Source organism: Ipomoea nil, unplaced genomic scaffold, assembly GCF_001879475.1.
Source record: "Ipomoea nil cultivar Tokyo-kokei standard unplaced genomic scaffold, Asagao_1.1 scaffold1317, whole genome shotgun sequence".
In the NCBI taxonomy this organism is placed as follows: domain Eukaryota; kingdom Viridiplantae; phylum Streptophyta; class Magnoliopsida; order Solanales; family Convolvulaceae; genus Ipomoea; species Ipomoea nil.
Window position 1 is genome coordinate 684280 of NW_017617745.1, and position 16456 is coordinate 700735.

The window sequence follows — 16456 nt, forward strand, 5'->3', positions numbered from 1 at the left end:
ATATGAGATCTGGAAGGGTAAGAAGCCAAATCTGAAGTATTTTCATGTGTTTGGGACAAAATGTTATGTGCTGGCTGATAGAGAACAAAGAGGGAAGTTCGAACCAAAGAGTGATGAGAGCATCTTCCTTGGATACTCTCCAAACAGTCGTGCCTACAGAGTCTACAACAAGAGGACTCAACCTGTGATGGAGTCAGTAAATGTGGTTATAGATGACAGTCCAGAAGAATCAGTAGACACAACAGTGACAGATTCAGTGACAGAGCTTCCTCTCAGTGACCCAACTGCCACTAATAGCAACAGTCAGCCCAAACCACAAAAATTGTCAGATGAAGATCAAGAAAGTTCGGAACAAGAGACAAACCTCATAAGTGATACAGGTAAAGACAAACCCACCAGAACTCAGAAAAACCATCCATCAGATAACGTTATTAGAGATCCATCGGATGGGATGAAGACCAGGAGCAGAATAAGAAATAATCTGACAGAAGTATCTGGGTCTGCTTGCTATACCTCAAAAATAGAACCCAGAAGTATTAAAGAAGCTTTACAGGATTATCTGTGGATCAAGGCAATGCAGGAGGAGCTACATCAGTTTGAGCGAAATCATGTCTGGGATCTAGTTTCAAAACCTGATGGTATCAACGTAATTGGAACTAAGTGGATCTTTAAAAATAAAACTGATGAAGCTGGGAATATAACAAGGAACAAAGCTCGGTTAGTGGCTCAAGGGTATACTCAGATTGAAGGAATTGACTATGATGAGACTTTTGCTCCTGTAGCTAGACTCGAGTCAATCAGGATTTTGTTGGCTGTCGCATGTATTTTGGGATTCACACTGTTTCAGATGGATGTCAAGACAGCATTCCTGAATGGCTATCTCCACGAAGATATCTATGTGGCTCAACCTAAAGGTTTCGAAGATCCAGATCATCCATCATATGTCTATAAGCTTCGAAAAGCTCTCTATGGTCTCAAACAAGCCCCACGGGCATGGTATGAACGACTGACACAGTATCTGCTCCAGCATGAGTATAAACGGGGAAGTGTTGACAAAACCCTGTTTGTAAAAACTACTGGAAGTCATGTAACCATAGCCCAAATCTATGTTGATGACATCGTGTTTGGATCAACCTTACAGAAATACACTGACGAGTTAGTAAAAGTGATGAAGGAAGAGTTTGAAATGTCCATGGTTGGTCAACTGACATACTTCTTAGGTCTACAGGTCAAGCAAAGTCCTTAGGGATACTTTATTTCACAAGAGAAGTATGCTAAGAATCTTGTTAAAAAGTTTGATCTGGAATCATGTAAATCATCCAGGACACCAATTTCCACCTCCACAAAAGTATTGAAAGATGAAACTGGCGTATCAGTGGATAACACAATCTATCGCAGCTTGATAGGCAGTCTGTTGTATCTAACAGCCAGTCGACCAGACATAATGTTCAGTGTTGGAATCTGTGCAAGGTATCAATCTGACCCAAAGGAATCACACCTGATAGCTGCAAAACGCATTCTGAAATATGTTAAAGGAACGATGATGTATGGCCTCTGGTACTCCAAGGACAGTGAACTGAGTCTTGTTGCATACTGTGATGCTGATTGGGCAGGAAATATTGATGATCGAAAGAGTACTTCCGGAGGATGTTTCTTTATTGGTAAGAACTTAGTATCATGGCTAAGCAAGAAACAGAATTCAATCTCACTAAGCACCGCAGAGGCAGAATACATAGCTGCAGGTGGATGTTGTACTCAGTTAGTATGGATGAAACAGATGTTGCTGGATTATGGTTTTACTCAATGGATTATGACACTCTATTGTGACAATGTCAGTGCTATTAATATTTCAAAGAATCCAGTTCAACATTCCAGAACGAAGCATATTGATATCAGGCATCATTACATCAGAGATCTGGTTGAATCCAAGGAGATTGAATTGGAATATATTCAAACTGACAAACAACTGGCAGATATTCTGACTAAGCCTCTAGATGCAAATCGTTTTGAAATTCTCAGGTCTGCTCTGGGAATTTGCAGAATTGACTAATAAAGCAGTTGGTCAGTCAGAGAGGAGTGGAGTTTTCCATATATGGGTCAGAATTATGACTTGTCTTCCTTTTAAAGACTCCTCTCTATTATGTTAAGTGGATTCTATAACCTAATATATCTTAAGAGATATCTTAGAGATTTTATTTCTTTTTGAAATTCAAATTTCCTTGGGTTCTGTTTCCTTCCTAAAAAGAAGTTGTACCGTTGTGTCAATCAATCGCGTCTGCATGATATTTGACTAGCTGCATTGATTAGGGTTCTTCACCCCTTAGTCTATTTGTTACCGGGCCAAGAAGAGAACAGTTTTTTCGAGCATCTCAGCACTCAAACTCTTCCTCTTTCAGCATATCTGCCTTCAGTAATTTGTACTTCTCCTCTCACAAAAATCTCTCCAATGGCGGACCCGGTACGAAATATTATCATCAAGCTCGGAAGCAAGACACATTCTCCGGAGGTGGCCCTTAAGCACATTCAGACGCTTTTGCAGTTTGCCATGAGGAAGAAGCTCAAACTTGATCCTCTGCTTCGCGACGAGATTTTGGTGACTGTTATGTCCTACTACCCAGAATTTTATGCAGAATGGTCTGAAGATGATGCGACTGAACTGCTTATGATGGTTTCCGAAGCCAGTGATGAAGTTTCTCCAGTATATATTCCAGAACCCTCGGATGGAAATCGGGCCGGGGCATTCCTTCAATACTTTGCACATCGAGCCCTAGAATTGGTTGAGGTCTCTCGACGGCAAGTGGCGGCCCACCCTCTATATCTCGAAGCTGCTCAGAAAGAGGCAAAACACAGACAGGAGATCCTCCGAAACAGGTTAAACAATTCTAAAATTCCTATTGAAATTTCATCAGATAAACCTGATCATTCTGCTACCCCATCTTGTGTGCCTGTTATTTCTGAAAATTTAACTGATTTGGATTCCGAGAATCCCCCTGTGAATGTTGATTCTACATCTCTGCCTTTGAGTGAGTCTGTTGATGTGAAAACTGATATCTTGCATGTGTCTGATGAAAAAGAAAAGTCTTCTGATGAGCCAAATAAATTGAGTTTAGTTGTCTATGCCTCTGATAATATTGCTCTGCATCCGGCTGAAATTGCTGATGACCCTAAAGAAGTTTGTTCTGTCAATGACACTCCTGTCTTACCTGCTAATGTTGAAACTGTTGATCTATCAAGCCCCCACAAGTCTAAGAAAATAGGTGGAATCCCAGTCTGCACTGCCACATCATTAGGTGAAAGTCTGGAACATGTGCGACACTTTGTTGGTCTACCATCTGCTTCAATCCCTCAACCGTATCGAGTGATTCATCCTTCTGAATCCTCCAGCGAAGATGATAAAATACTGGCTGAAGTGTATGGATCTCAAGCACTTCCATCTGATATTCCAACTATTGAGGCCACTGCTCATCCTGACTCCACGACCTTCAAAATTCGAGAAATTTCGAATATTATTGGGAGCTCATCTGACAATGTTTCTGATTCCAGTCACTCTGTGACTCCTGTTCAATCCCCAACCAAAGAAACAAGACGGTCTAAAAGGAAGAATGTTCCAGTAAAGGTTGTTGTTGAGACTGGTGATGACAGTGCTGATGTGGATCAGCCTGAGAAAAAAAGGAAGTCGAGTGAGGCTGTTAAGCCGGAAGGAAATCCGCCTATCCAACAAGTGTTCAAGACTCTGCGATCGTCTGTTAAGCAAAAGGGGCCTGCTGTTCAAACTACTTCTGTACCTGCACCATCTGTCAGAAAAGGGAAGCCATCCACACGATCAAGAGGACGAAGCATTACTCTTGAGGTTCAACCTGTCGAAGAAACTGATCCATCTGTTTATAGCCCTCAGTTTGTTTCTCCTGCTGCTCAGACCAAATGGTCTACCATGGTTAGAAGGGATCTTATTGTTCAACGATCTGTGGATGAGAACCAGCTGAACTCTGTCTGTGACATTTTACCTCTGCTGAATGAAGTCGGATTGTTGAAGACTGTCACGAACATCTGCCCATACTCTAAACTTCTCACGTATGAGTTCTATTGCAATCTCAATGACGAGATTGACATCCTAACTGGGCCACGACCGATGCAGATTTTCATTAGAGGAAAGTGGTACGTTTTTGGGCCGGACATGATCAATGAATACTATGGTTTGACTGCTGTGCAAGAAGACCATGTCACTGACTGGAACTTGGTGGCCAGAACTCTTACTGGTGGACAGACAAAATCATGGCCTACAGGAGATAAGGACTATCTGCAGAGCTCACATCTCACATCCAAATATGTGATTCTACATCGCCTGGCCCTTCACAACTGGCTCCCATCAGCCCATTTCCACACTGTTGGCAAGTTACTGGCAGGCTTCTTATTTCGAATTGGAACGAAGATGCCAATTGATCTGGGAAAATGGACTTACTGTCACATCCTTACCTTAATTCATCCAAGGGAACAGAAGGTAAAACTACCCTTCCCAAATCTGGTTTTTGGCATTCTTACCACTCAGGGACTTGAGCCTATGCCCAGTGAGGTGATCAGTCCAACACTGCTCTATACTGTTGATAAACGTCTGCTGACTGGAGATCACATTCGGGATGTTGTCCCTGTATCTGCCCCATCCAATTCTGAACCAGATGCTGTGTTTGATGACTCTCCTCATGCTAAGGATGTTCAGCTTTCCATACAGTTGAAGGCAAAGGTCACTGATCTTGAGACAGTACAAAGCATTATTGCAAAGCAACTGACAGGGACCCGTACTGAGTTAGCAACCGTTCTTCTTCATTTAAGCCTATCTGAATCTGCTGCTGCTGCTGATCCTGCGAAGTCTGACAGTGACACTCCCTCCAATGCTTGACCTTTGGCTATCATTGGCAAAAAGGGGGAGTAGTAATGCACTCAGGGGGAGTTTTTGTCAGGGGGAGTAGTAATGAACTCAGGGGGAGTTTTTGTGTTTGTGTACCTTCTGGCCCTGGCTGGGCGTTGTATTTGATGGCACCACTACTTGTTTGATCATAAACTGTTTTGGATCTTACGTTTTTGTTTTAGTTCTATGTAATCATTTCAGACTCATGGGTTGCTTCTTTATAATAACCTATCTTAGTTCTTTATGTTTTGTCTATCTATATAGTCGAGTTGTTTTGCCAAATAATAGCCAAAGGGGGAGTTTGTTAGTGTTTTTAAATGTTCAAAAACCCCATATTATAATTGGCAATATTATTATGGCATACTAAGATAGGTTTAGAGTTTGTCCATCCAGCTCTACAGATGACTGATCAATCAGAAGCAACAACAGAAGGACTGACACTGAAGATCTGATTTAGGAAGCTGATTTCTAAAAGACTGTACGCGGTATTATCAGACAAGTTTGGAAAGAAGATCAGCATATATTTTCAAGAAAGGTATGGACCTAATCTTCTGAGATTACATTCCTCTTTTATAGTCCTACCTTCTACAATCAAAGTCTTTTATGGAGAGAGTTTATTGAAGAATCTATAAGTACCCTTACTCGAAGAGATTTAGGGTTACGCCGAAAGTATGAAGAAACACTCCCCATCTGCTATATGAGATTAGATCTTTGATTGTCATGTATCTTCTCAATACAATATGTTCATGGTGATTAAGATGATGAACTTGAGAAGAATCACTGCTGCTCAGGACACTGTGATCACACTGTTGTGGGAACAACTGTAAAGAGCTTCATTGAAGTGGACTGCATCAGAGTGGGCTCTCCAAGTGAAGGGATTTCATTGGACTTCTGTATGCATGGCTCTCCATCTTCAACAATCCACTAAACCTGTGTAGACTAGGTATGTACCTTGTGTGGGGCACTTGGGTAAGATTATTATATATCTACCTTTGTACATTGGATTATGATTTAGTGGATTGGACGCCTATGTGATCATCCCCTAGACGTAGATACACACTGTATCGAACTGGGTAAATATTCTGTGTCGTTGGGTTTGTGCTGTTATCTTTCTCTTACATCTTCTCCACGATTTATTATTACTGACTGACTTCGTAACTAAATCAATCAGTAATCTCTGACAGTTGATTAATCCTGTTAATCTATCTAAAAAGAGAACATGCAAAATTACAGTTATATTATCTTTATTTTTTACAATTCAAAGACTCATTACCTTCAAATTCATTAATTAATTATATTCACTACATTATCCATTGTCTTCTTTTTACACTATGTTGTAATTAAACATCAAAGTTATAATACAAAATGTGTTATCAATGTTGCAAAAATCGCGGCTAGGCGCCGCCCGGCGGCGAACGGTTCGACCGGAATCGGCCTCCTCCGTGGCCATCTAGGCGGCCGCCTAGCCGGCTGAACTGGCCGAATTTTTAATTTTTTTTTTTTTTTGTGTTGAAAAGTGTAGAAACTTTGGCAAGGAATAACAACCAAAAGCAGTTTGGCCCTCTAATTTCTCCTAAAAATGCTTTTTTTGCTCTTAATTTTAATTTTTTTTATGTGTTTAGATCGTTTCAACAATATTCAAAACGATTTTACAACCACTTCCGTAAATAGTTTGTAAGAAAAAACTAGAGGAACCTTATGTTTTACTATTGAATTTTAAAATTTTTAGTTTAAATTTTATTATTTTTTATTTAAAAAAAAAATCAGCGCCTAGGGGACGACTAACGTTTTTTGCAACCTTGTGTGTTATATACAGAGTATTTATTTACCAAGTAGTTTATACATATATAATAAAGATTAATATTTTGTTCAATACTTTCACATGATAATCTACGGCACACATCTCACAAGTCACAACACATGAAACATGTATGGGAAGAAATTACCAATACCAAATATCAATAAACGCTTCCAAGATAAAGAGTTCATAGTACAACTAAGATCTCAATTATATACACAGCAAGGCAAATTAAATCTAAAACTTCCTCCCAAGGCCGGCCCTAGGCATGTTTGCCTAAGGCCCTTGCACAGGACCCCCAAAATTGGGGGCCCTAATTATAAAACACATATATATACATATACTATATAGTAGGCAGTGCTGCTTGTTATATAGTATGTGTATATACATATAATTTTTTTTTTTTACAATTGGCCCTCTAAATTTGGAGCACAATTGTAAAAAATAAATAAATAAATAAATAAATAAATATATATATATATATATATATATATATATATATATATATATATATATATATTTATTTATTTATTTATTTATTTATTTATTTATTTATTTATTATATGAGTATATGTATAATTCTTCTTTTTTTTTTTTACAATTCGCTCCAAATTTGACAGCACAATTGCAATAAAAAATAAAATAAATAAAAAATAAAATAAAATAAAATTATTTACTTATATATATATATATATATATATATATATATATATATATATATATATATATGGAATACAAATTTGACAGCACAATTGTAATAAAAAATAAAATAGGATTAGGAAAAATAGAGATTAGAGAAATACCGATTATGGAATAGGAAATTAAAAAGGATTAGAAAAAATAGAGATTAGTGTAGAGAATTATGATGCAGGCTATGTGGTCGGCAAATATATATATATATATATATATTTGTCGACCACATAGCTTGCATCATAATTCTCTACACTAATCTCTATTTTTTCTAATCCTTTTTAATTTCCTATTCCATAATCGGTATTTCTCTAATCTCTATTTTCCCTAATCCTATTTTGCCTAATTCCTATTCCCTAATCTCTATTTTCCTAATCCCTTTCCTTACAGAGTTGCAATTGCAGACACACTAGAGGGTCTGGAGGAGCGGTCCAAGTGGATGTCGTCGGTCGACTATACACTATCTACACAAGTTCTGAATTTTGAAGGCTGGAGTTCTTCATCAGGTAATTATTAATTAAACTTATTAACTTAATTGTATATATTATTCGGTTTATTTCACAATTATTATTTATTGACATGACTTATTTGGCTTAATAATTTTGAATATTGAATAATTTGTTTCTTGATAAATTATTTATTGATATATAGAGGTTGTAAATAATTTTTTTTTTTAGAATTTTGTAATTATGTTTTCTAGAAAATATTCACATGGTTATGAAAAATGTAAAAAGAAAACAAGCAATCTCAAAAAAGGAGCTCTTGAAAATTTCATTACAAAAGAATATCAAATAAATGAGCAAAAGGACAATGCCAAGGAAAATTTGTTTCATTCAAATCTTTACGTGTTAGAAATCATGATATTCATCATCATTATCTTGGTCATAAGATTCAAAATGAATTATACTTATGTTTGCTACTACGGTTAAAACAAAGGTCACTAAAATAATTAAAGAAGCAAAATATTTTCCTGCGATATTAGATTGTACTCTTAATTTCAGTCACTAAGAACAAAGAACAAATGTCTTTGATTGTATGATGTGTGGATACATCAACATGTCCAATTAAAATAGAAGAGTTCTTGGAATTCTTGGTTGTGAATGACACTATTGGCCAAGGTCTTTTTGAAGTATTACAAAACGTGTTGATATCACTTGATCTTGATATAGATAATGTAAGATGAAAATATTATGACAATGAGTCAAAAATGCGAGGGAGACACCAAGGTGAACAATAAAAGACTCTTGGATGTAAATCGTAAAACATTTTATACTCCTTGTGGTAGCGACATTCTTAACTTGACTTTGTGTGATATTACAAATAGTTGTGGCAAAACAAGAAATTCCTTTGGAGTAGTGCAACGTATTTATACAATTGAACATCTATTATTTATATATATGAAATACTTGAAAGGACTCAAATTACGATGTCGCACAGGACCTCCATTTTTATTGGAACGGCCCCGCTTCCTACACGATAAGCTTATTGTATTACGCTGCCCTCTATGCTACCACGAGTAACTCAATTGCACATGACACACTACCAATAAAAATGAAGAGGACAAGTACTGAAGATGAAGACAATAATAATGCTATCAAAAGAGGATTATGAAAACTTAGAGAAAATTTAAACCAAAAGTAGTATTTATTTATTCTATCATTTTTAGACTAGCGTCGTTATTACAAAGTTGAAACATTTATTTTAGTGACAATTATAATCAATCTCTCATATATTATCTTGCATTTATTTATATACTTTGAATTACTGATTTAAATAAACAAATTCAACATTCAATTATCTATGTATGAGCATCTCCTTTATAATCTTGCATTGATACTTTGAATTACTTATTTAAAAATAATCATTGGACATTATCTTATTCGCGCAATGTGCGTGAAGTAATAATAATAATAATAATAGTAATAATAATAATAATAATAATAATAATAATAATAATAATAATAATAATAATAATAATAATAATAATAATAATAATAATAATAATAATAATAATAATAATAATAATAATAATAATAATAATAATAAATAATAATAATAATAATAATAATAATAATAATAATAATAATAATAATAATAATAATAATAATAATAATAATAATAATAATAATAATAATAATAAAATAATAATAATAATAATAATAATAATAATAATAATAATAATAATAATAATAATAATAAAATAATAATAATAATAATAATAATAATAATAATAATAATAATAATAATAATAATAATAATAATAATAATAATAATAATAATAATAATAATAATAATAATAATAATAATAATAATAATAATAATAATAATAATAATATAATAATAATAATAATAATAATAAAATAATAATAATAATAATAATAATAATAATAATAATAATAATAATAATAATAATAATAATAATAATAATAATAATAATAATAATAATAATAATAATAATAATAATAATAATAATAATAATAATAATAATAATAATAATAATAATAATAATAATAATAATAATAATAATAATAATAATAATAATAATAATAATAATAATAATAATAATAATAATAATAATAATAATAATAATAATAATAATAATAATAATAATAAATAATAATAATAATAATAATAATAATAATAATAATAATAATAATAATAATAATAATAATAATAATAATAATAATAATAATAATAATAATAATAATAATAATAATAATAATAATAATAATAATAATAATAATAATAATAATAATAATAATAATAATAATAAAATAATAATAATAATAATAATAATAATAATAATAATAATAATAATAATAATAATAATAATAATAATAATAATAATAATAATAATAATAATAATAATAATAATAATAATAATAATAATAATAATAATAATAATAATAATAATAATAATAATAATAATAATAATAATAATAATAATAATAATAATAATAATAATAATAATAATAATAATAATAATAATAATAATAATAATAATAATAATAATAATAATAAATAATAATAATAATAATAATAATAATAATAATAATAATAATAATAATAATAATAATAATAATAATAATAATAATAATAATAATAATAATAATAATAATAATAATAATAATAATAATAATAATAATAATAATAATAATAAATAATAATAATAATAATAATAATAATAATAATAATAATAATAATAATAATAATAATAATAATAATAATAATAATAATAATAATAATAATAATAATAATAATAATAATAATAATAATAATAATAATAATAATCTACAATTCTACAATTTTTATAAGAGCCAATAATGTTAAGCCCTTGACTGGAATAAAAAAAAATGTCGATCCTAATTGTTTCTTAAAATGAATGGTTCATGTTATTTTGATTTTAGTATTTCTTAATGATTTTCCTTATTTACCCTTTATTATATTATTTTCTTCCCTTAAATAACCTTAAATTCCGTTAGTATAAACTTTCTTAACAGAATATTCTGTTAACTATTTATTATTCTTAAATTACTCATTAATTTCTATGAGAAAGGTCTTAGGGTCGAATCACATCTCAATTAGAGTTGGCATAATTGTTAAACATATACTGCGAATATGTTACAAAGTATCAAAAAATATAATATAAAATTTAATATAAACTTTGGTCAAATAATTAGCTCATCTAAATACATAGCATTCAAGGATTATAAACCAGGACCTTTGAAAATCATTTGATTTTCTTTCATTTAAAAAAAAATTAAGTTAAGTTTTTTTTTCGTTTAATTAATCTTAGTTTGATGATTGAGAACAAAACTTAATATTTCAATTATGTTTTTTTATCAATGCATGAAAACTTCTAAAGAATTGAAATTTATAAGTTAATTTGTACTATATTATTATAACAATAACAATATATATATTGTAACTTTATATTTTGAATTATTTATTATCATCCTCTATTGATAGTAATTGTCATTGACAAACTCTCAAAACAGTTTGTCTAAACAACAAATGGAAATTAAAAAATCAATGATTTCATTATTGTGGGTGAAAAGTATGTACACCACTTTATTGCTCTTATTAAATTAAAAAATAAATTAGTAGCTACAACAAAAAAATAATACATATGTATTTAATTAATTTAGAATTATATGTCTATAATGCTTCTATTTAAAATGAATTATTCATTATAAAAAAAATAAAAAGATATATAATTTCATTAGTTTTTTTTTTGAATGTTACTGGCCCTATTACATTGTAGTATCTGTTCATATACTTTCTCAACCTAATGAAACACAAAGAACCAATAACGCCTCCACCGAGGCTTGAACTCATAACCTTCCAAATGGAAGTCCAACCCGAGTACCATTAGACCACATAGTCCTGATTAATTTTATTAGTTATATTATCTTTATTTTATACAATTCAAAGATTCCTTACCTTCAAATTTATTAATTTATTATATTCACTACATTATCTATTGTCTTCTTTTTACATTATCTTGTAATTAAATATCAAAGTTATAATACAAAATATGTTTATATATATATATATATATATATATATATATATATATATATATTTATTTATTTATTTATTTATTTATTTACCAAGTATTTTATACAAATATAATAAATATTAATATTTTGTTCAATACTTTCATATGATAACCTATGACACACATCTCACAACACATGAAACATGTAGGGGAAATTAAACTACCACTATCAAATATCAACATGTGATTGTAAGATAAAGAGTTCATAGCACAACTAAAATCTCAGCCATATACACAATAAAGCAAATCTAAAGTTTCCTACACCATAATCTCATTACATGATAAATCCATCTATGCTACCAACCCAAAAAAAAAATATATATATATATATATATATATATATATATATATATATATATATATATATATATATATATATATATATATATATATATATATATATATATAAATAAATAAATAAATAAAATAAAATAAAAAAACATGTACTAAAGATGAAGACAATGACAATGATACCCAAACGAGAATTAGAGAAATTTAAACCAAAAGTTGTATTTATTTAGACTATCACTTTTAGACTAAGTATTTAGACTAGCGTTATTACAAAGTTGCAAACATTTATTTTGGAATAAGGTTCAAATTGGCCATTGAACGTAACATGAAAATGCAATTAGGCCACTGAACACTCCAAAAACGTGCAATTAAGCCATTGAACACTCTAAGTGTATGCAATTTCACTGAATAGGAGGTTAATTACCTACTTACGTGACAGCTGAGTTGACATTTTAAATACTTTTTAATAAATTTTAATAATAATTTTTATTTAAAAATGAAAAAATGTGAATAAAAAAATAAAAATAAAACAGACGGGGTAGCCGACGGCCACCCCATCGTTTTTTTTTAAATTTTTTTAATTTTTTAAAAATTTTTATTATTAAAATTTATTTAAATTTATTTCAAATGTCAACTTAGCTTCCATGTAAGCAGGTAACCTGTTATTAGGTGAAATTGCATACATTTGGAGTGTTCAGTGGCCTAATTGTACTTTTTTTTTTCTTCAGTGACCTAATTGCATTTTCAGGTTACGTTTAGTGGCCAATTTAATTTGAACCTTATTCCATTTATTTTTGTGACAGTTATATATAATCAATCTCTCATATATTATCTTGCATTTATATACTTTAAATTACTGATTTAATAACAAATTCAATATTTATTTACTTATACATGAACATCTTCTATATAATATTACATTGATATAATTTGAAGTACTTATTTAAAAAGAATCATTAGGCATTATCCTATTCGCGCAAAGCGCGTAGAAAAAGTAGTATAGTAATAATAATAATGGAAACTACACCCATGATTGTCAATCATTATTGTATGGACTATAGTCCACACAAGTTATGTGGACCATATTTAGTATACTGTAAAATAATGTACATTCAGTACAAAAATAATGTACATTGTATTCAGGGGATATACATTATTTTTGTATTGAGTGTACATTATATTGTATAATATACATCCAGTACAAAAATAATGTACATTTAATATATTAAGAATGTATTTTTTGTTATGATCCATATAACATTGTGTAAATCATGGTCCATACAATAATTTGCCCATGATTGTATACTTGTATCATAGGGTATCACTAAAAAGTTAGGAAATCACCGCTGGTGATACGATTCTTGTCTATTCGTTAGTATTTATTCAGTTGTTATCTTAATGATAATATATTTTTAAAACAAAGAAAGAGACAAAAATATAATAATAATAATAATAATAATAATAATAATAATAATAATAATAATAATAATAATAATAATAATAATAATAATAATAATAATAATAATAATAATAATAATAATAATAATAATAATAATAATAATATACCACATATATGATTGAATTGTAAGATGGTCTTGGTCAAATATGGAGAATATCAAAACTTATGTTAGCCAAGAAAATTAAACATCGTACGTCGTCCAACTGTTGATGTAATGGGGTAAATTGCAATTCAACCAAGGAAAAAGGAATGAAATGACATATTTACTCTTTTATTATTATTATTATTATTATTATTATTATTATTATTTAGAGATATTTTAATTTTTAAACCACTTTTTTCTTTTTGTTTTTCAATACTTTATTTCTCCTTATAAAATAATATAATTTAAATTTCAACTTTATTTTACATTATTCTTTTCCCACCAAATTATAATTATTTTCCTCATAATTTCATCATTTCACCAAAACATTACGTAAATGTTCATAGTCTGCAACCATCGCAACATGCCACACAATTTTATTGTCTTTCATCATCATAATTTCCGATGCCATATACCTTCTTTGGTTTTCCACGACGCAAGCTTTTAAAGGACAAACATTTCATAAGCTATTGTAAAATAATTATCATTCAGGGTTGTTTTGAAAGTTCGCAAAATGACTTTCGAAAGTCTTTTTCTTTTTTTCTTTTTTTTTTTTTTTTAGATTTTTTAGTATTTGGATACTCAAGAAAAATAAAGTCAAAGAAAATTATTCATTCCAGTCAACAGGAAAAAGATCCAATTTGGTGAAAAATATCTTCCTAATTTTTAGTCAAAAAATATTGTCCACATTCTTTATTTTCTATATCTCTTCCTCTCTCATTTTTTTTTTTTAAAGTTACTTTCCGGATTATTATTATAACCACAATCACTACCACCACCGCCACCACCAGCACAATCACTACACCACCACCAACACCACCACTACCCTACCATCACCACATATTATTATTATTATTATTATTATTATTATTATTATTATTATAACAAATAGTATGTTTATTTTCAAAAAAAAAGAATGAATCAAACAGAAAAAATGTAATTTCTTAACTTTCCGCCAAACATAAAAAAAAAGATAATTTTCTAACATTCAGCCAAACACCAAAAAATTAAAATACTTTTCAAAAAATGAGTCATTTTTCGAAAAACATATTCCAGGTTACCAAACGGACCCTAGCGTATACATATACAAAATTCACTTTTTAATTTAAAATATTTTAAATTTACTTTAACAAAACAAAAATGGATAGTAGATCTCAAGTAAAAGATTTTAGAGTCAACATTTTTGCTACTATAGAAATGACAAAGCAGCAATCTGCTGCAAAATTAGAAGGCGTCGATAAAATAATGAGTAAAAAAATAAAAAAATTCCGCAAAAACACGTGAGAAAAAAACTCCGAGAACTTTTCTTCACATCGGAAACTGCATGGAAGCCACGACCGCCTTAAAATCCTTACCAGGTTGAATACTAAATATTTTATTAATTTTTGCAGCGATAAAAGCCTCAAAATTTTCACCTGTATGCATGTATGTTTAACCGTATATAAACCCCACTCTCCGCCATTTTCACTTCAATTCCTTGGAACAAAACAGTCCCCGGCTTTAAGAAGAAATTGAATCTGCTAAAATGATGTACGAGGATACTGAATTTATGTTCGATTCTGCTTTTCTTGATTCTATTCAGCGATTTTACTTTCTGGATGATTTTCACACTCCGGCGGAAACTCAGCAGGATTTCTGCCGGAGTAGCAGTTCCGGGAGGAGCTCGTTTCCTTGTTTGGGTGAGAATTGGGGGGAATCGACAGTTCCCGGAGATAATAGCTCTGGGTGGATGCCCGCGGTGGCTGCCACGGCGGCGGCGACGAGCGTGGTGAAGGATGAGCCAGAAATGGGGTTCAACGGGATTCCGGGGATTTGGGATTTCACGGCGGCGTCTCCTCCGGAAGTGGAGGCGGCTGAGCCGGCGGCGGCGGCGGCTCCGCAAGAAGTAATGCAGAAGCATTACAGGGGCGTGAGGCGGCGGCCGTGGGGGAAGTTCGCGGCGGAGATAAGGGACCCGGCCAAGAACGGCGCCCGCGTGTGGCTGGGGACATACGAGACCGCGGAGGATGCGGCGTTGGCCTACGACAAGGCGGCCTACCGCATGCGCGGATCACGTGCCTTGCTGAATTTCCCGCTCAGGATCAATTCCGGCGAGCCGGAGCCAGTTAGAATCACGGCGAAGAAGAGGCTGCCGTCGCCGGAAAATTGTTCTCCTTCCTCTTCAGTGACGTGCGAGGATGGCTGTCCTAAGAGGAGGAAGAAGCTTTCTAAAGCCACGGAGCCGGGTCGGGTCATATCAAATTAATCAACTAAAAAAGAGATTTTTTTTTATTTTTTTTTTGGGTAATATTAATATAGCATGGTTGTCTGGTTGATCTATTTTTTTTTGGGCATTTTGGCTTTATGAAGCTATCAAAAAAATATCGTACAATTTTATTTATCTTTCTGGTAAATTAGGATTCAAATAACTAATGAAAATTGCATTTGTAGTCTTATCTCTCAATTACTAACAAAAATAATTAGTAATGAATAATTGATCGGTTAACCTTTTTTTTCAATAACTAATGCTAAGAACCTTGTGATCTAGTGACACCAAGTTGCTCTTTTATATTGAAAGTTGTGTGTTTGAGTTCCGTTGGATAGGGACAGAGCCAGAAATTCGGTTGAGGGGG

The 16456-nt window shown here is 31.0% G+C and overlaps 1 protein-coding gene across 1 annotated transcript; it reads left to right on the forward strand.

Moving 5' to 3' along the window:
- Positions 1-15305: 15305 nt before the first annotated feature.
- On the forward strand, positions 15306-16249 carry LOC109185303 (ethylene-responsive transcription factor 2-like). The gene has a single exon (XM_019335281.1). The coding sequence runs from the start codon at positions 15370-15372 to the stop codon at positions 16087-16089; it is 720 nt and encodes a 239-aa protein (XP_019190826.1). The 5' UTR covers positions 15306-15369; the 3' UTR covers positions 16090-16249.
- Positions 16250-16456: the final 207 nt, after the last annotated feature.

Coding starts and splice junctions, on each gene's coding strand:
- LOC109185303 (XM_019335281.1), top strand. CDS start 15,370: ATGATGTACGAGGATACTGAATTTATGTTCGATTCTGCTTTTCTTGAT.